This window comes from Temnothorax nylanderi, unplaced genomic scaffold (genome assembly GCF_030848795.1).
Source record: "Temnothorax nylanderi isolate EJ_2023f unplaced genomic scaffold, tnyl_v1.0 TNYL_tig0179_pilon, whole genome shotgun sequence".
NCBI lineage: Eukaryota > Metazoa > Arthropoda > Insecta > Hymenoptera > Formicidae > Temnothorax > Temnothorax nylanderi.
In genome coordinates, this window is record NW_027249241.1 from 142,164 (window position 1) to 163,643 (window position 21,480).

The following is a 21,480-nucleotide window of genomic DNA, read 5'->3' on the forward strand; positions in this document are numbered from 1 at the left end:
AGTGCCGATCAAAATAAAATAATATAATTGTAATACATTATGCATACAATTATATTTTATTTTAAACGATACTTAAAACGTCCGACATATATATGAAAATTAACATAAATATGCAACGTTTTGTCATTTTATATAAATATTACATACGTGACATGTTTTTATAATTATGAAATTAATGTTACCTTATATAATTCGTATAATTAATTTGCTATCTTTGTATAACGATAATTAGTTTACTGTAATAATTTATGATTCATCTTATAAAAGGCTCGGATAAAATCACGGACAACCGGAACAACGAATTCACGGTATTGTTGTAATACATTTCATTCGGATGCAAAACGCGCGAGACCGCATGACGATGACTCATTTTTCACCAAGTAGTAAATACGTTGGGTTCGAAAAAATACAAGTTGACTCATTCCTATCGTCGTTGAGCGTTCAGCTGCTGTCCCGATACTCCCGTCCCCGATCATGATATCGAAACGCATCATCGCAACTCGTGACTCGCGACTTTTCGTTTCGCTTTTCATGCGAAACGGTTTGGCTCGATTGTTTACATCCGCACCGTTCCGCTTTGTTTTACGATTCTCGTTACAACGAAGAAATACACGTTATCGCGTATTAAATCTACATTAAATTATATGAGAAAGTAAATCGTAGATAAAAATAAAAACTTTCAGTATTTTCATTATCTAAATTATGCAAGGTTGTTAAATGACTCGCATAAAAGAGTGCATGTTTACACAATATCACTCGAGCGCCCTTTCCATTTTCCACTTTCAGAACGTGTTGTCACATTGAGCCAGAAATTCACGTCTCCCTCGACTTTTATTGATATTCTATCTCTCCCACCACGTTGAATATGCTTCTACGGTCATCGACATCGACCCTTTCTAAATAATGTTACCTCGCGGGGGAGAGAGAGAGAGAGAAACCGTCCTGGACTCCCCAGAGGGGTTTCATCTCCCGAGATAATTTTTCAAGTTTTTCCGAGAACGTTTACCTGTTAGAATAATAATACAAAAATATAAACAAGTATTCTATGGCGCAAAGACAAAGCTTACATAAAGATTAAAAAAATATATAAAACTTAATTTTACTAGATCCTCGTTACGTGACAAACTTAACTTTTTTTCGCCACTATATATAATTTTGTAATTTAATAATTTTTTTACTAATATATATCATTAACAAGATTTTAAGAAATTGAACGAAGTTCATCATTTTGCGAGACCAGTATCGGATATTAAGAGCAAATATGAAACAGTCACATCAAGAATCTAATCGGATTATCGGATAATATCAAACTTAAAAGCACATAAAATACTACGAGAATTAGATAACGGCTTCTTTGACGTCAAGTGATTTATTCATAGATACATCTACGATAATATATGCAACAAGAAGTAAATCGCTTTCTTATCGAAAGGAGCGGGGCTTCGCCTCAAATAAGGTCCTATTGCGAAGTGATGATATATCTTTATCGCTATACATATTAAGTAAGCCTTCAGAGAAGTTACAGAAATGTTTCGCTTTATACAATTATTCGACGGCGAATAAATTATACACGCCCTGGTCAAAAGGTTTCAAGGTAAATTACGGTAAAACTGTAGAGGCGCTCGAGAATATAATAAATTCACAACAGAATACCAGAATTATTCGTAATATTTACCTGCTGCGGAGAAGAGATCGCAGCTTTAATTATATAATAATCTATATTAGAAAAAAAAGACTACGCTAAGTATGAAAAATCCTATCCCAGTAATAAAAATTCTAATTCGTGAAAATGTCACTTCTCTCAAAAACTGCTTACGAGTATTAATTCTGCAAAAATATTATGCCCACTATTTAGAAAAGAATTTCGTTGTGTGTATGTATGAGTGTGCGCGCATATCAAGATAAAAGTGTATTTACAAAACTATTAGCTGCATAAAAATGTAACATTCATCATTCAATGGACTAAATAATCACGAGTAATTTACGCTAATTTAACACAATTTGCACGACTATCTCATATTACGCTGATAATGATGCTGCCGAGATGTTTGCGCACAACGAGAAAGTCGATGCACGTAATAGGGTGTTAGATAGAAAGGCATGTAGGCACTTGTGCCTTAGGTATCTAACGAGTGATTAATAATCTGAAATGATACAACTATCTCACGATAACGTAGTAGTACAGTAGTCTAGCTAGAATACGTAAGACGATATACCGTTCCGATTTTCCGTTCCGATTTCCCTTTACGGTAACGCATTGGCAATGCACGCTCAACAAAGATAAATATATATGTATAACTGTCAGACACAAAATATTTTAATTTTAAATATCTTGCGTCCCGTTTTTCTAGTACCGAAACTGAATTGATATACATTGTTATATTAAGAAAGAAAAAATAATGAGACAAAGATATCGAAATGTCAACGACTAATGTTAGCGTTCTTGAAAATGCTATCATTAGACATCCGCTGGATTATATTACTTGCGTCACATCCAACATTAATCGAAATTACCGATTATTCGATCTTATTGATCTATACAAAAATATATGTATACACAACTCGTCGATTCTTTGTTTCACAGCCTGTTTTAAATAAAACGTAGCATACTCATTGCCGACAATGTACAAGTGGCTAGAATTTGTCAGTAGAGTCAGTTTTATAATAAATTCGTGTTACAATAAAATTCTATCAATCGAATTCTTCAACGTTTCTCTTAGGCTATAATTAATATTAGAACAATAATCCTCCGTGTTCGTTAGCAAAGCTCGTTCATCAAACGTCAAGGTTTATCCGACAAGTATACAACTATTTAAAACACACTGTGCTGTCGTTGATTTAATCTTTTCGGGTTTTTGCTACAAAACTCAAGATTCTTCAATTTTTTATCAGTAATTATATATAATTCTTTCAGACACATTCACGATTTAGCCTAAGATAAAAGTTCTTCCTCTATAATATAAAACACTCTGCGTTCCGCATACATTTCGCATTGGATGGAACTTTTACGTTAAGTCAAGAAACACAAACTTTTGAAATAATAGTTAAAGATATTGGTATAAAGCGAATTTCGAAAATTCGTATCAGAATCAACGCTCATTCAAACATCCAATCTCAATTTGTGATAAGACGTTCTACATATAGAATAATGGCATTCTTGGTGGAAAGTCAACGCGGCTTATCGCATAAATCAACGTTCTTCATAAAATGCTTCTCTAATAAATCTTGCAATCTAATAACGTATCTGCTTAATATTATTTGATTGTATACTCTCTGAAATACAAACTAATAATCTTATCCACGTTATGTGATAATAATCCACAAAATTGTTGTACTTAATAATTCAGTAACTTAATTTTGACAATTATTTGAAAGGATTTAAGGGATAAGATAAAATTATTACTTATTTTTATGTAATAAATGATAGTAAAAACAATGAAAAAACTAGTTATTATTTATAATTCATGTAGGTATTATGTGGATAATATTTACATGAAAAATATTCATCATTTTTTGTTCATTTAAGTTAAAAGGAACATGATAAAATGCAGCTCTATGGTTAAGAATTTGGAAAATTGCATAGATGACGAACAGATATAAGATGAGGAGAATCGTAAAAATTATAAACAAGTGTAAACGCAAAACACAGTAGTAGAGTTGTATAGCCTCTGGTGCAAAAACAGAGAATATTTACAGATTACTATTTCGGGAAGGCAGAGTAGATATGCTAATTTATCTGCTTGTCTGAATCGTTTCCTTTTATTTTATACAAACTATAGCTTATGTTTATTCTATATTCTGATATATTCTAATAACCTATATGTATAATCTATATATATAATCATAATACACACATCTCTCAGTCTATTCTGTACATACGATCGGATCGGCGCAAAGGATATCCTCGCTTGTCGCTTTGTGCACCCAACAGACGTTTTAAAAGCCGATACAAAAGATCGACGGACACTTCGCCGTCATAACGCCATATTCCGGAACGATTGGTTGTGGATAAATCATTGTTGAACCGACAACATCTTCGAGAATATCGTTCATCGGGTTAATCGGCTTGTAATATATCCTCATTTCAGGGTATACCAATATTAATAGTTAAGATAACACGCATTATAGACCGTGTTGTTAAGATTGCTGCAAATGATGCAGCATCTCGTGGTCACAGATCGTTAATTATCTCGCGTAGAAACTATCTCGTATCATCCACAGTGAAAGGCGCGATATACATAAGATAAAAAAAAAACCGGCAATAACATTCATCTCTACGGAAAAATCGATTACAAAACTATAAAGGCGTACATCACGGTTCATCCGTGATTCGTCCGCTGTTGGCGTGAAATAAAATCGATAATTTTTCGTAAAAAAAAAAAAAAAATCCAACGAAACAACACAGACAAATACTTTCACAGTCGTGCGTATCAAAGTAAAACTAGCGTATGTATTTTCGTACAATCGAATTCCAAGACGCACGCGCGTAAGTGCGTTGTTTGTGTATGTGTACATGGAAGCATAGAAATAATTTTTCGATATCGTGCATTGTGCAGCACTGTCCCTAATTGTGAATGAAAATTTCATAGATCGATGTATAAATGCGGATCGATGATTGACTAGCGATGCTACTAGCATCTAAATATCTATAATCTTTGCAAAATACAAATGAAAACCACAATTTATAAGAAATGTTCACTATGTATGATCGCTATACCGTAATTCAACTATGCTATAATACTTTGCATCTTAAGTTCGCTCGCTCGCTGATAAACGATATTCGAATAATGTACGACCTGCAATAGTTCGGTGAGAAACGACGGTTAACGTTAACTTTGCATCGCGAGTTGATAGATCGAGAGTCGCTATTATCGCAAACGTCCCGGAGCCTCGTGCGGAGCTAACAGACGACACGAAGTGGGCTAGTGAATCCTAGGGGACGAGGAATGTCGTTTTCCTAGACACCCGCTTCTGTGTCGGTGGTGCTGCCATGGTACTCCTGGGGCTGAGAAAGGGAAAGAAGTGCATCCAGGCCTAATGATTCAGCCGGATCTGGCGCGGATCTCGACTATGTTTAACACAAAAAAAGACTGCCTCTAAAACTATAGTCGAGTGCATAACAAAACAATGCAACAAAGACGTAAAAGTGAAACCTTGTCGAATAAAATTTCATGATGTGGAACGTTTACATATATTCGCTGACATGCATTTTTATTATACCTATGAAATAAAATATAAAATGCGGGCGATAATATACACAACCGATAATGTACATAACCTTGTCGGTTTTACAAAATTAAAAAAGAGAAAAAAACGATGCACATTATGTTTTTCCGAACACTTTTTTCCTTACCGATGCACTTTGATCGGCTTCTTTACAGTTGCTACAAATATAATCATCTTCCTCCGCAATTTCTGTACGATCCAATCCGACACAATGCATATGGAACCAACCTTCGCAGCCACCGTCACACTGAACCCAATCAACTTCTTTACCTAAATAACAAATAAAATAAATACGTGTTGAAATATAGACAAAATAAAAGTATAATTTAAAAAAGAAACAAATGAGGGTATAATCAAAATACTCTCAAATTAAATCATATACATGAAAATAATTTGTATAACATATTTGATACACACTGTATGATCAAAAAATTTATGTACACAATCATTGGCAATATGATGTTTATTACTGACAGTATCCACATTGTATATATTACGACATATATATCTTTATTATATATATATATATATATATAGAGAGAGAGAGAACATTTATGACGCTTAGAAGATATCATTAAAACCACGTTGCAAATATATTGTAGGCAATGTCCTTACCACTAGGCCGTAAGCAGTTAACCGCCGCGCAATCGTCTTCTTCGTCCGAACTTTCTTGCTTGGTCTTCTTCGTGCGATTACCGCCTCGCTTCCTAGGACTTTCATCGCCCTCGCTCTTGCGTTTCATCTGCAATTCATATTTAACTGAAATTGGAGCTGTTCAACGTTCGCGAAACTATGAATTACCGATTGTCATAGATCATTAAAAAATGTCTCGAATTTAAACTTCCTACAAATCATCGACTTATTGTTCACAAAACAGAATTAAGTACTCTTATCATGAATTTAAGGCTATTACGTGTAAATTTGGTGGAATGCAAATTTACTATGAAAATTTGCTGACTTTATTAATTTATTATTTCTAACAAAATTAGTATTTTTATTAATACAAAAGATTTAATTCGAGACACAATCAATACCGAAGAATCAATTACCTTTCGAGGTCCGCGCTTTACAGGGATCGGTGAATTGCTCTGTCTTTTTTCCTTAGTGATAGGACCGCCGCTTTTGCTGCGTTTAACCACATTTTTCTCATCAGCTTTTTGTCGCCCGATTTTCTTAAGTAACTCGAACTCCTCTGATTTCCTCTTCCTACCCCGTTTCTTCACATCCTTCATCTCCTGATTGATATTCGCTTGGACTTCCTCGAGCGACTTGTATTTCCGCATGGTGTTGTGAGTATTCATGTAACTCAATATACGCCAAATGTGCTGTGTTTCGTCCAATGCGACTTCTAACAAGTCACCTTCCATCATAAGTTCCTCCAAACGCGATCTCGTACTTGAAGATAATATACCGAATGACTCACTGTCACTCGATTGAGTTTTCCGCCGAACTTTCGAGACTGAAATAATATATAAAATGCAATTATTTTCCGATTAAATATTTCAAATACATTGCATATATGTATCGCTATTCGAGAAACTTACTATATGAATATGCGTGTTCATTACTATTGAAAGTACTACATGTTGGTTCGTCATCCAAGGTAACAATATCGTCATCGTCATCCTGAAATATTAAAAATATTTATATATTTCGTTTTATTACTTATAAGCAACATAATTTATAATTAATATATATATATGTATATATATATATATATATAAATCGCAATCAGTACTCACAGCAGTACTAAGTGTGCTATCATCCGAATGCACTCCGCTAAGGGGCGCGATAGCCTGCACTCTTTGATGCAATTCAGGATTATTCGCTGCCTTTTTCAACTCGCTGCTGATAATTTTTTCCGTTTTCTCTCTCGCTGCAGCTTCTACTAACTTTTGCGACATTACAGAAAGTTTCGCCAGTATCGATGAGACCTCGTCGGTAGACAAAGCTTTCCTCGCTCGATCCTAATTAATATACATTTAGTTAAAGACATCATTTACTTATTTAGATGATGTTAGAACATATTTGATGAGAATAACTACCTGCCAATTCATCGCGCGTTCCGTTAAGCACTGCAACGCTTCTCCCTCTGGCAATCGGATCGGAATTTTCTGAAGGCTCACTAAGAGAGCCAGTATAGTTTCCAGACGAGGTCGTCGAGAACGTAGACAGCACGGACACAAAAACTTCATGTCCCTCGGCCCTGGTGGTTTACCTTTGTATGATGTCTTAGACAGAGGCACACAGTTTGCTGTGAAATAAGAGTTCACATATATATATATACACACATAACGAGACAATATATAATAACTATCTTTGGTTATTTAAATTGTTGTACTTACTGTGGAACCAATCCTTGCAAAGCTCGCATTGGAGCATAATGCCGAATCTTGGTCGCCGGCAAACGCAATACTTGGAATCTTCTACTTCAACTTTCATCTTCATCAAATTTCTCTCTCTCAAGCTTCTCATCGCCTCCATTTCGCGCTGTTCTGCCAGCTTGAAGGCAGCTACCACGTTCGCTGAGTTGCTGGAATCGTCCAATTTTGTATCACAGACATAAACGGCGCCTATGGATTCGTCGCCTTTATTCTTCTTAGTTTTCATTGCCTGTACACCGACGCCGATTCGCGGCGACAGAGCTTCCATCAGCGTATAGTGCGAGTTCTTCCTCAGAAATGTTCTCGCGGTCCTTTCTTTCCATCCTTTCGCCTGTGAAAGCGTAGATTCCAGCGTCGGAAGGTCATTTAGATGCAAAGGGATGTTTCTTCCTTTCCTTAACAAATCGTCCAAAGTATCGTAATACGGAAAGTTCTCTCTCGCTCGTATATCGTCGATCAGTTTCGTCCAATTCTTCGCTTTGTTCAGAGTATCTTGAAGAGTATCCAAACTCGGCAAATATGCCTCAACCTTATCAGCCTCGCGAATAAACTCTTCCACAGCCGCGACAGTTCGTCTATTTTTGGTGTTGAGAAACACTTTGGCCTTCTCTTCCCACTTATCGATCGCCTTCGTTAACGCGTGCAATTCTGACAATCTATCTTCGATCTTGACATGAGGCGGTATTGTCATGCCTTTCTCGATCAATTTGGCCAGCTCTTCGCGACTAACAGATTTCGGATCATCTTGGAGGGATTTTACTTCTTCTAGCCACTGCATCTGTGCCAATTTCTGTAAAATAAAATATTTTATTGAAACAAAATATCTACTTTTAAAAATAAACATACGTCTGTGTGGTTACATACTTGTTTCAGTCGTACTAGTTGGGGTAATTCGATGCAAATAGAATCACCAAAGTCGATGCATTTCTTCAATTTCTCAACATCGCATTTCTCGTCTTTCTCCAATTCTGCCGCATCCTTTTGAAATTGTAATACTTGATCGAGTATAAATTTTACACCATCCGATTCCTTAAGCTCACAGCACAGGTTGGTTAATTCCTTATAGAAAAGTGTTAATTCTTCCACAGTGAGCTTATACTTGGCGGTATCGACCGTTTGTCTAGTCCTATACAAATGAGAATTGCGAAAAGCAAATAAAATCATATGAATCACAATACAGAATGCCGCAATAAAATCTTACGCTTGTACCAACCTCGTACGCTGTTTGTTGTTTAATAGCTGTTGCGCAACGCTCGCGCATTTCTCAGCATCTTGCACAGCGGTCGTTAAAGCCGTCAGTAATTCGCTCTCGGGAAACTTTTTGTTTTCGGCTTCGTTCAAAAGTTCTTTCAACTCGCTTAATTCAATTTTGTCATTTTTAGGAACTATCGCTTCCTTCACTTTGGTCACCCACGAGTCAAACGACTCAGCCTTCAGTTTTAATTTTTGCAACATGATCGGTAGCTCGTCCAACGTATATCGATAACGCAACGTATGCTTCTCTGGTGGACAGGTACACAAATCAGCAAAGTGTCTCAGACAAACTAACTGCGAGCTGTGGCACGAACATGTAACTGCACTCAGGAAACAGGTAGTCTTGCATGCTTCGCACTGTCTCTCATCGTCTGGTAGAAGCTCGAAAGCCTCACGTTCCGCCTCCGTCACACCCTGAACAGACCAAGTTATCCAGATGTGTTATCCAAATTATCCACAAATACACTAAATCTGTCTCGTGTATTAGCGACTTTTTAATGAAACACTTGATATGACATAAATAATTAAATCTAGAGTAGCGATATCGATTTGAAAATTGTATTTCACTGACGCCGCTGACGCATACGTATCCATCTGCGGAGGGCGAACGTAAATGCGTATGGCGGGATTCGACGCGTTCACGCTGGTTCAGGCGATTGAGGCGATCAACGTGACGCACCGCCCTGAGGATTTGGCGCGTAAATGCCGTAAATATGCACTTCCAGGCAAGTCCTGCGAAACAGCCGCGCGAGAAGACCAAGCTGCGCGTTTAGCATCATGGCACAAGGCTTCGAAAACATAACCTCTTTACTCACCTATATGTAAGTTACATAACTAGAATAAAGGTGCAGCGAATAAGTATCGGCCAATCAAGGCCGACGGCCACGACTACGCGAATTATTCCGCCCACGAGAACGCAACGATAACAGCAGGTTCGACGGAATCGGCAATAATGAAAATACGTGGCGACACTAATTACGTTTATAACGTGGACAGATGGTCCTGCCAGCTCCAAATGGTTGACGTCGTTGACGACGATACCAGGATACCGCGAGTGCGTATATATACGAATTTTGCCGCGCCGCGCGGCCCGCGTGTGCGTATGTGTGCTGTGTGCTCGTATTCGTGTGTGTGCGCGTTCGCGTGCGCGCGCATGTGCGTCAACCGCGCGAGCGCGCTCAGCGCTGTTGGCACGTAACGTACTACTTGGCCTAAATATATTGACCTTCCACGGCAACGGTATTGCCAGTGTTCACACATTAGATCTTTTCCATTGGAAACAAGACCGTATCCTCGGCCCCTCGGCCCCTCGGCCCCGGTATTCATAGTCGGGTCTTATATTTAAGACCCGTCTCAAGTACAATCTTAGGGCCTGAGCAGAATGACTGTCTTAGAAATTTAAGATGTTTTATGCTTTAAATCTTTATTTTTCATAACGCACAATACTGTCTTATGTCTCAAGTCTCACAAATATTGACACTTCGTACACACGTTTAAAACGTTAGTTTTAAAGCACAAGACAGTGTTGTGCGTTACTAAAAACAAAGATTTAAAGCACAAAACATTGTCTTAAAATTACAAATCAGCATTCTGCTTAGGCCCTTTAAGGCTTCTGGATACTCGCCGTACTCCGTAAAATTCTTGCGTGCCATTTCCAATAAAAAGATATTTGCATAAAATAATACTTCGGCACACTTAAAAAATACTCCGAGGTCTATCTCTTTCTCTTGACACTTGACAGTCAATAAACAGCCGTAAAATGAATGTAATACGAAGCGTAGTCATGTGCTTGCGCATAAGCCTGTATGACTAGGCTTCGTATTACATTCATTTTACGGCTGTTTATTGACTGTCAAGTGTCAAGGGAAAGAGATAGACCTCGGAGTATTTTTTAAGTGTGCCGAAGTATTATTTTATGCAAATATCTTTTTATTTGGAAATGGCACGCAAGAATTCTCAACGTGTCATTTCTTGCTTTTTGATGTCATTAAACAAGGATAGAAGTGGCGAATACCCAGGAGCCTTGATGTTATATACCAATCACAACAGAGCCGCATTAGCATCTTAAGACGATTTTGAAATAAGAAAGTACTACGAATACCGAAACGCGATACGAATATGGAACAGCTTTCCTAAATCTAGATATATAAAATATTCGATATTTCGGGTATCAACGAATAAATAATGTATAGCAGCAGTTAAAGAGTAAAACCAAACTAGGTTCGTTGTAAAACTATTGATATAAAAAAACATTAAATATTTAGAGATAACAAATGGTAATTAATTAGTAATTAAAATCTTAAATTCTAGCTTTAAAGATTGCGTCATAAGATGCTACAAGTTGTTCGTATTAAGAAATCTAATATATTAAATATTGATATATAGACTTACCCATTCCAGTAAGTTTTTCCGCAATTTTTTCTCAGCCTCGACCATTTGCAACATGTCGTGATACGTCGCGGTTGCGACTCCGATATCTAACGTATCTGGATCCAATGACATTTTACAAACTAGCTCATCGTGAGAAAATACACAGAATCTTCTTAATTTTGAATAATGCGTGATGCATTCCCGTCCGATCTTAAGCTGATAAGAAAAACAATTATTTTATAGTATTACTTGTATAATTCGTATACACATTATCGAGTATATGTAAGGTATAATTTAAATTGTCGAATGTCCTAATACCGCAATCGCGTCTATTTTATTCGAATCTAAACAAATTCGAGTGTACCACGATTTACATACCCAATCTGCTGGTGCAAAATTGACAGCTTCTGCAAAATTGTAACCCTGATTAAAGCCTGCGTGGTACGCTCTTGGAAATGTCACGACAAATTCACCTGCGTGCTGATCCGTTCTAAATACTGGTACTCCTGTTAAACAATTATAAAATTATATCAACCATAAAAATAAATGTAAAACAATAAATTAAAAAAAAAATGTTGCAGTTGCAAACTAGATAAATTTCAGATAATCTGAGTTAGAAACAAATCTTACAAGTTTCCTGATCTTTTCTTTTCTACGATAAAACATCTTTATAAATTTGTCATGTATTTTTAATTATACATATATAGAAATGTTTTCGTTTTTTAATGTATGTGAATCCTATATACGGCATACCTTCGCTTATTAATATATTTGGGTTCATAATGGTAACAAGTTGATGCAACAAATCGGGCTGACTGTGAAACAGTTCCGGTGCGGCGGACTTCATGGATTTCTCGAAACGTTCCGCCTGAGTACCCGGTACGCCATACCATGTCTTTGGTTCGCCCCAATGCAGATAATTAATGGAATAACTCCAATGATCCTCATTGTGCCAGCAGAATGTCGCGAAGCACATGCCGACATACATCCAAGGAACTTTCATGCCACTAATATCAGCATTAATGTGACCCAGGATGCTTCCACGTAAAACTGGCAAATTATTCAAATTCCACGAAGATTCGGCATATTCTTGATCGCAAGTGAATAAATTAACGCTGGTCTTGGTTGGAAATCCGGATCCATGATCCATCGTGTGCAAGTCGGCGCCGTATTCTACAGTCACGTCTTCGTCGATGGACGAGACTATTCGCCAGAACTCCTTTTCCACTAGTGATGTTGGAACCATCTACAGACAAAAAATTATTAAATATATAACAAAGATAAAAATATACATATATATACACGAGTGTGCATCTCTCGTAATGGCCAGCGATGACTCACATGCACAGGCATATTAAAGTAGTCGCTCTTGAACTGATCAGCCATTTCTCCGAATTGCTGCAGCGTGTATTCTCTCTGCGCTTGTTCGAAGCCGAACGCCTCCATTGGCTTCGAGACCTCCTCGGCGACGCACTTGGGACATCGCCAGTCACCCTTTGGTATTTCCGTCAATGGCGGCATAAGGCAAAATGTGTGATAGCTGTCATCACATCCATCGCACAACAGCATGTTTTCTTCATTGTCACCTCTCCCGCAATTGTGACAAATATATTTTGCCAACTAAATGAGAACGGAGGAAAAGATAATAAAATTAAATTATCATAGTATATAGTTATTGAATTATATACTATTTCTTATTGTTAAGTGTTATATGTAACATAAATAGATTGTCAAATTACACTTACAGGATCAAAATCGTAAACGAGTTTCAAGCCACGCGTTTTGTTAGATTTCTTCCCCTCTTTGGTATTAAAGCCAGCCATTTTCGGGCCTGGTCCGTAAAATTGTAATTTTTTAAGTTCTTTGCTTTTATCCGTATCGCAACTGAGCCTGCTTTTAATCTTATCCTTGCACTCATTGTCCGAGTCGCATTCTTCCTTGCAGTCTTCCTGTTTAATCGATGCATCTTGCTTCTCTTCTTGCCCGGAAAATCGCTTAGATCGCCGCGAGAATTTTTCATTTGGCGGTTTAATTTGCTGTCGAGATATTATGCCATGCGGCTTATAATCGCGATCCCTCTTCTCATTCGCGTCCGAATCTGGCTCGATTTTCTATATAAACCAAACGAAAAATTAATTTGCAATTGACTACAAAACATAATTGCATAATTATTACTAGTTTAAATAAATTATAATTAAATTAGAAACAATTAATTTCACGAGAATGTTAAATTAATATGAAATTGACAATGAATAGTTTCCCGCGGGCCAAAATTTGACTTACAATATCTGACAATGTCTTTCCTTGCTTGAAAACGTCAAAGGGATATAAAATTCTCTCGTAGTGATTTTTCAATATGCTGCCTACGCTTCGTCCGGATGGATAGCCCAGTTTATTGGCAATTTTTGCCCATCTTCTTTCCTTGGTCACAGTTTCTATGCCACCTGCAAATAACGCGTAGAAATTAAAACTGTAAACGTATAAAGTGTGCGCGATAATTAAAATATAGAAATAAAATTTACCTTCGTCTGTGACTATTTTATGTAGGGAATACAAGTCTAGTGCCTTGCGTTCTACAAGCGGAATTTTCAAGGAGGAACCTTGAAGCTCCCAAAACTTTGCGATTTGATCTAAGAAATTAAGCTTTATCCTGGTCTTGGCTTCTAATTCGTTTAACCTTTGTATTCTCGGAACAAATTTGAATTTGTCCACGTCGACGGCAAATGGTGGCTGCCAGTTCTGCAACATAAACCATAAAAATGAATATCTACAAAAAGAAGTTTGATTTGATAGTTTTATTTGGACATAAATTTGGAATAAAGGACGAAAATTCTCTCGCCTCGGTTCCCCTCTCTCCCTCCTCACTCACTTGTACATATAGAGTTTAAGTTTTGAAAAATATTCTGAATTTAAAGTCGATTAATAGTTATATGTACTTGACATCGACAACGGATTATTACTTATTCACGGAGCTGGAGATCCGGTACTATTTCGGGTCGTAACTAGAGGCGCGGTATACGTGGCCCTTACCTCACTGTAACTAACGACTAACGTCTAACGTTCGATAGCAAGGATAAGAAGATAATTGAGTTTTCAACAAACTTCCTTCGATAGACATCGTATACACATCAGGTTAAATTTGGAGTAAAGATGTCAACGTGTAGATTTAATCTCGTGTTTATATATTGAGATCTGACAAACTCTATCCAAGTATTTTATCCTGAATATAATATAATATAACAAATATTTAACACTATATAATACATATTATTATACAGACAAATTGTAGAAAACCTAATTATATCTACATATATTTTATTTACAAGATGGCAATTGCATTGATTGTTATTCATATTTATAGATATTCTATTTATAGATATTCTACTCGTGTAATTATGTAATGAAACAACGAAACACGAAACAATCGATAAAAAGTGTTACGAGGACTTGGAAACATTTGGATGGTTGCACAGAGAAAAGTCGATTCCCAAATTTAAAGAATTTAATATTAATATCGAGGTTCGCTGCAACAAATTGTATGCGCGACCAAGTTTTGTTGATCGGTTCTACACTACGTCGTATGTCGGAACGCAGCCGACGATTCAAGGAGAGAATTACTTTTTCGAAAACAAAATTTCCTCATTCTTCCGACTCCGACAAGTCCGACATATCGACATACGACTTATCGTAGAACAGGCCTAATTAAGCAGCAAGCTGTCGTTTTTTACGAGTGTCCAACGCCCGTGTGTAACGTCGCGTGCTTCCTACGACGGCTACGACACACAACTTCCATATAATGGCGGCGTGCTCTCGGCCAAATATCAGCCTCTAGGCGTCTAGGCTCTAGAAAGCGTTAGAGAGGCTGCCTTCTCATCGACGAGGGCATCGTCGTGCTCCTTCATCGTGCCATGCGTAGCGTAACGTCCGTGCAAGTTGGTTGGACCAAAATTCAGCGGAGCGCAGATTTTCGGTAAATTCTCACGCAGTAGGAAAATTTATTACGATTCTTTCACTTGTCAATTCGAAAGAGACGGAGATGGGATTGGGCGCATTATGCGCCGAAAGCAAAGTCAAGTATAGACAGATGTTGAATAAAATTTAGAAAATTTTAATTAAGTAGGATTAGTCGAGTTTTTGTTTTGCACGCTGGGACTCGAAGCATGCAACGCCGCGCGCAAAGAGTCAATGTAAAACGAGTAATAGATTATACCATATTTTGTATTTTTTATGTCCACAGTCATAATGTACGAGTATGTAGATACGAATTACGATGCCCTCGCCTCCTGGCCCCTCCATCTCCTCCGAGAGCCCCGCGCCCAACTTTAGACTAGTTCAGACAGTTCAGACGTGACGCCGCAAATAATGTCTATCGATTCTTTTTAGGAGGATCCGCGATAGAGGAAACTTTACTTTACTGTATCCCTCTCGCACTTGTAACGATCGCGTTTTGGAAATTTCTAATTGTAAGTAAACTTGCCACGGCATGGCAGTTTACCTCGTTACTTCCAGCCACGTATATGCGTCATTCCCTGTTCTCTCGGGCGACAGAGAAGAAAGAGACACTTGATCGGAATATTTCGAGGCTCATTAAACGGTTTGAGAAGCCGTGCAGGTGTCGGTGTCGCAGGGTGAAACCAAACTCGAAAAAATATATGTTTTTTACCAAATACGCGATCAATGGATTTTACTTATTTACTCGTTCAGCCTTTATCAATATAGAACGCTATTGCTGATAAAGGTTACTCAAAAAATAGCCAACACTGCGCACTAACGTCTTGGACGTCTTGGACGTCTTGGACGAAATTTCCCCACATCACGTTACACTTGTTCATGCACGTATTGGAAGCAATAAACAAAGCAGCTCCGAGCTCCGAGTTTTCCTTCGATATGACGCGTTAAAATTAAACGATTAGATAAAACAACAATGCATCGCGATCGTAAATTATATGCATGCAGAATCACTCATAAATCGATCGTATCGGAACGAAGTAAGAAGAAACGTCGTAGAGATAACTTGTAAAGTTTCAGCAAATGGAGAGAGAGAGAGAATGATATAAAGTAATAAACAATCGGCTACAGCCGGGATAATTATTAGGTATCGATTAGCCGGCGTAGGTAAAAATCAATAATAACTCGAGAGTTTGCGGCGCCTTGACGCTAGGTTTTGACGGGCAGGCAGGCTTACACCTGCCTAGAGAGACCGACGCGGACATCGCGGTATAATCGCGATCGCGTTATCATTTCACCTTTGTGCGGCTACGTTTTCGCCGAGAATTACTTCCTCGCGATCTTTCGGATAACTGTCGGTTATTAAAGATTACCACCTATCTCGATGCACTTGTCGCTCAAAATTCGCGACGCGACGCGACGCGACGCGACGCGAGGCGAAGCAATCGGAAGTGAATGCCAAAATGTCGCGGTCGCGGACGAGGAGAAACTTGGTCGGAGGCGAAAAGCATGTTTTAGGAAGGAAGAAGGAAAAGATGAAATTTAAGCTCTTAAGTCTATGTATATCGGGCGGCAGATGCCGTGCGATCGATATGCTCGTAGGGTTTAACCGTTAAGCACTCGTCATTAGGTAATCGTCTACGTTTTTGCATTTTTCTGCAAAACGTTCTCGAATATATCGCGAAATCGCATCGACGCGGACGATTTCCACGTCTCCACGTTTCTACGTCGCGGCCGCGGTCGCGTCGATCGCGTCGATCGCGCGAGCCAAAAAACATGATTCTCTCGCGGATCTGTCCGAATATTTGCGTCGCCCACGCTTGTCGTAGGAAGAAAAGGCAGTTTCCGGCGTCGTCGGAGTTTTTCCTCGTTTATATACGGAAACAAGATGGTGGCGCAAATCGTTTCTAATGGTGGCATAAAACCGACGACGAGCGCGACCAACGAATCACGAGGCCGTCCATTCGGCCGACTCGGGACTCGGGTGGATGCTCCGAGCTCAGGTGGGAAGATCGCGAAAGGTTTCGCGTTGGCAAACAGATCCGAATTATACGGGCGAACCCTGGCAGGCTACGGCCGAGAGAGCTCGTGCCTCGTGGAGTGAAAGGTGACGATAGCGCGGAAAAAAATTATGTCATGCGGCGAACTGCAACGCGCCCAGCGATGGGATTCTCTCGGCAGCGGCAGGCAGGAACACGCCCGCACGCCCGCTCGGCCGCTCGGCCGCTCGCGACGGAAAAACTCCGCTTCGAGGCTCGACTGGCTCGAGGGACGAGGAGCGGATCAGCGAACGAGACGGAAGCGACGCGGAAGCGACCGGAGGAGAGCCCGTTGCATTTGAAAGGCGCACGTTTTTCGATTTCGGCCGCGGCCGCGGCCGCGGCCGCGAACGCGACGATAACGGGAACGGGAACGCGCCGGCAATCGCGCGTCCTGTACGGCTGTTCTGTTGGATAAAATCGCGTTTGTCCTTTTCCTCAATTTTCTCCGGACGTAGCATCTCGCCGATATTTCCTCGAGGTCCTATTGTCTCGCCATTTTACATGGCGGTCGACGTACCGATCGCACTTATCGTTATTTAACGCGACCCTATCATCGTCAATCTCTATTTAATTCGATACGCGCGTATCGATGTTTCCGTTATTGTTTTTTACTAATATCACCGTTGTCATCGACGTTATTGGCGATGCGCGTCCGCGAAAAGTATCCATTAATCCCGTCGTGCAGCATTACGTTACGTTACGTCGAGCGGAAAAGGAGAATAAGAGTTTTTCCATCTCGCTTCCATCTCGTTCGATATCGAGCGTCTCGACGGTCAGGAGCGTCCACGCTTTTTCCTAATTTTCCTTTCCCTTCTCGCCGCTTCTCGCCGCTTTGGCCGACATCCTAACGCAACGCGTGACACGTACGATTGTTACGTTTCGCAGGCAGAGAAAACATGGAGACCTCGTGGAAGAGGCAGCGCGCAGCGGGTGGAAGGTGGAATACACGATGCGTGTCCGTGTCGATCACGCGAGCAAGCCCCCTGAACCTTTGCTTCTTTTTGTTCCTCGTCCTCGTCCTCGTCCTCGTCCTCGTCGTCGTCGTGATCGTCGACGAGATTCTACTTATTTGAAAAAAGTGCGTTGTACATAAAAACGAGGTCGCGCACTCCTCGTTCGAGGATGCAACTCTCGTGCCCTTTCTTTCGGACTGCGCGCCAAGAGAGAGAGAGAGAGAGAGAGAGTCCAGGCGGAAGGATAGGATCGACTCGACGACGACGACGACGACGACGACGACGACGACGACGCGACGACGCGACGTCGAGGATGTCGAGGATGACGAGAAGGGGGGCAACGTTCAAAGAGCGATGCGACGACGCGCGTAGGGAATAGGAGCCATGCGTCCGACCGTCCGATTGTCCGATTGTCCGCCCGACGACCTGGCCTGGGTGCTACTCACGGGTGGCGGTTTAATCTTGCAGATGCCGGACCTCTCGGCGATCGGCCGTATCTTGGCGATGTAGGCGAGAGGGTCGTGGAACTCCTCGTTGGTCGGCTCGAACACAGGAGCTTCCGGCGGCACCGTGAACTCAAAGTCGGTCTCGGCGCGATCGCAGGCCATATCTTGAGCGCAACGGTGATTCCCGCAGCCGCGATTCTCGTTGCTCCTCGATCCCATTGCCGTGATGCCGTGATTCGGGGATCGGAGGCACGTCGCGCCGCGCCGCGCCGTCCGTTCCTTTCGACGCTGGCTGGCCGATTGCTGGCCGATCAGGCCGATTGGCCGCTGGCTCTGGCTGGCTGGCTGGCTGGTACGCACGCACGCACGTACGCACGCCCGCCCGCACGCACGCCCGTACGCACTTTAAATTCGAGCAAAAGCCAGGCACCACCAGGCGACGTCACTACTCGACCCGAATTAATCGCGGAACCACGTTACCACGAATTCTCGGATCGATCATGTTCCTGCGCGCGGATCCACTCGACGCTCTGCTCCTGCTGCGGGCTGCCTGACGATAAACGACGCGCGACGGTGACGGACACGAATCACGCGGATGTAGCATCAACCTTACGTGAAGCTTCGTACACGACCCACCACTCACCACGACTGATCACCTTCTCCACTTCTCTCAGTTCTCTGAGTTCTCTCTTCTCTCCGCGTCTCCGCGGCTCCGCTCTCCGCTCTCCGCTCTCCGCTCTCCGCGCACTGCCGAGCTACCCTCTCCCCCCTGCCCTCGCTCCCCGCCCGGCGGCCCTGCCGTAGTGCCGTGCCGTGCCGTGGTGGCCAGCAGTACTTAAGTAACGGCTCGACGTTACTCGACGCAAAATCCGTTTGGCGTTTCGTCTGGTTCCGTCGTCAATTCCGTCTGCTTTGTGTCTGATCGCCATCTTGCCTGTCACTGGCCACAGCGCCACCAGCGGCCAACTTAAGGTGGATTTTCATGGCCAGTGAATGCAGCAGCAGTAGTTTAGTAATTTCCTAGAAATTACTAACCTGTTTTGGCTCACTTCCGGCGCAAATGGCCGCGTTCAGCACGAGTTTCGTGTGTACACAAGGCTTTACTTTTAGAACCAACCAATCAACGCAGAGTGTTGATAAGACAAACTCAACAGTTGCTGAACGCGGCCAATTTTTGCTGCTCGAAGTTCGGGCTTCCAAACTCCGGTTAACTTAATCGTTGATTAGTCCATTGGAAATGACCATTCGCATTTGCTCATAAGCAGATTGACAAGGGCGATTGGTCATTTCCAATAGACTACTCAATCTCGTTTGGTCCAATGCACTCATTGGTTATTAATGGCATTAATGACAAATGGCGGATGACACCGTTTGTACACATACACATACATATATACATACGTGCCTCTTTCGTTGTCGCAAAATAAGAAAGGCGACAGGGACGACAGACTGGCATTTATTTGTGAAATGGCAATTGAAAATTTGATTTTTTTTTGTCGACATTGCAACAAATTTCAATTGATTTCGTAGCTAATTTACGTAGCTACGAAATCCGATAAAACACTATCCAATGAGAATCGAGAATCTACTTAAAATCTATAGTTTACGTCACGTATACTATAGCATTTTAGTTAACTATATAGAGTTAATTTTGGAACGCAGCCAGGGGCCCGATTCTCTAACGACAAACGTACGCGTAGACTCTGCTCTAACAGAAAAGCTGCAAGCTTATTGGCTAAAAACTGTGCGACAGCCAATCAATTTGCAGCCTTTCTGTTAGAGCAGAGTTTGCGCATACGTTTCTCGTTAGAGAATCGGGCCCCAGGCCAGAGTGATCAGACGGCAGTTGGGCAGTGGCACGTCTTCCGTCTTGTGAAAGTCTATGGAGAATTAATCGTAGAAATATCGCGGCTCTTCCAGGCACTTCTGCGCTCACTTCTGCTGCTACGTGTTGTCGTGAGTACAGAACGTAATTATTACGTAATTATTTCATGTTTTTGATATTGTCTTGAGTTTTACTGAAACTTTTCAAATTCAAGTTCGGGATATTAAAAAACGTTTTAAAGAATATTCGTTACCACTACGCGAGATTGGTTATGTTTCGCTAAATATGTCACGGTCTCGTAACAACTAGCACATTTTTCAGACTTTAGTCAATATGGGGAAGGAGTTTGGAAACCTTGCCAAAATCAATGGCATCGTCTTCTTTCGACTCAGTCCATACGAGCAGAAAGCCTTCAAAGGAATAATCTCCGAAGGTGTCCCAAACACCATTCGTCGCATCCGAGGCAGCATATTCCGCGTTGCTCCTTGTAAGCATATTTCGTAATTAGTAATTAGTAATTACATATTTAATTGCTTGACGTTATATTTATTTTATAACTTAACGCCTTAATGGGTGATTCTTGTTGTTGCAGTCTTCATGTTTACCTATTTGCTCGTTAATTGGGCGAAAGAGAAGAACCTTGCTCTTTCTCGCAAAAATCCCAAGGACTATGAGAACGATACGTAAATATAGGTGAATAAATTTCTAGTTAACGACACTTAGTTTTTATTTTTAAGGTGAAATGCCTTTAGATTAATCTTATCTTCAATTGTGAAGTAAAAGAATAAATCTTGTATAAGAATTAATATATATATATGTACTAGAAATATTTTGAATTTCTTTGTAAACTTGTTGCGCTTTCCTCTCTTATGACTTATGACGAGTACCTATGCGCATATATAAACGATAATTAATATGAGTCGTATAAAATATCGTATATCATGTTTAACTTTTAACGGGCAGGTTTTTTTATAACTTTATGATTTTTACTTATAACTTTTATATATATATATATATATGTATATATAAAAG

At 40.4% G+C, this 21,480-nt stretch overlaps 2 protein-coding genes across 3 annotated transcripts; one reads left to right on the forward strand and one right to left on the reverse strand.

Moving 5' to 3' along the window:
* Positions 1-1,350: 1,350 nt before the first annotated feature.
* Kdm5 (Lysine demethylase 5) lies at positions 1,351-19,373 on the reverse strand. 2 transcript variants are annotated; one of them, XM_071716235.1, is made up of 18 exons: positions 18,624-19,373; positions 13,757-13,973; positions 13,518-13,678; positions 12,980-13,345; positions 12,576-12,854; positions 11,988-12,480; positions 11,613-11,740; positions 11,256-11,450; positions 8,824-9,278; positions 8,475-8,736; positions 7,572-8,400; positions 7,272-7,480; positions 6,969-7,193; positions 6,771-6,852; positions 6,276-6,685; positions 5,842-5,968; positions 5,354-5,496; positions 1,351-5,005 (listed from the first exon to the last, which is right to left on the reverse strand). In XM_071716235.1, the coding sequence occupies exons 1-18, from the start codon at positions 18,840-18,842 to the stop codon at positions 4,958-4,960; spliced, it is 4,848 nt and encodes a 1,615-aa protein (XP_071572336.1). In that variant the 5' UTR covers positions 18,843-19,373; the 3' UTR covers positions 1,351-4,957. The 2 variants fall into 2 exon arrangements, with proteins under 2 accessions (XP_071572336.1, XP_071572335.1); XM_071716234.1 differs by having other exon boundaries at positions 1,351-5,068.
* Positions 19,374-20,435: 1,062 nt separating this feature from the next.
* On the forward strand, positions 20,436-21,275 carry Uqcr-q (Ubiquinol-cytochrome c reductase ubiquinone-binding protein). The gene is made up of 3 exons (XM_071716233.1): positions 20,436-20,579; positions 20,770-20,935; positions 21,041-21,275. Exons 2-3 carry the CDS (start codon positions 20,782-20,784, stop codon positions 21,133-21,135), a joined length of 249 nt encoding a protein of 82 aa, XP_071572334.1. The 5' UTR covers positions 20,436-20,579; positions 20,770-20,781; the 3' UTR covers positions 21,136-21,275.
* The last annotated feature ends 205 nt before the right edge of the window (positions 21,276-21,480 follow it).

Excerpts from the sequence above, each read along its gene's own strand:
- Kdm5 (XM_071716234.1), bottom strand. The coding sequence starts at position 18,842 with ATGGGATCGAGGAGCAACGAGAATCGCGGCTGCGGGAATCACCGTTGC. Across the intron at positions 13,974-18,623 it reads GCAAGATTAAACCGCCACCC|AACTGGCAGCCACCATTTGC; the intron begins GTGAGTAGCACC and ends TTTATGTTGCAG. Across the intron at positions 12,481-12,575 it reads ACTTTAATATGCCTGTGCAT|ATGGTTCCAACATCACTAGT; the intron begins GTGAGTCATCGC and ends TTTTGTCTGTAG.
- Uqcr-q (XM_071716233.1), top strand. The coding sequence starts at position 20,782 with ATGGGGAAGGAGTTTGGAAACCTTGCCAAAATCAATGGCATCGTCTTC. Across the intron at positions 20,936-21,040 it reads CATATTCCGCGTTGCTCCTT|TCTTCATGTTTACCTATTTG; the intron begins GTAAGCATATTT and ends TTGTTGTTGCAG.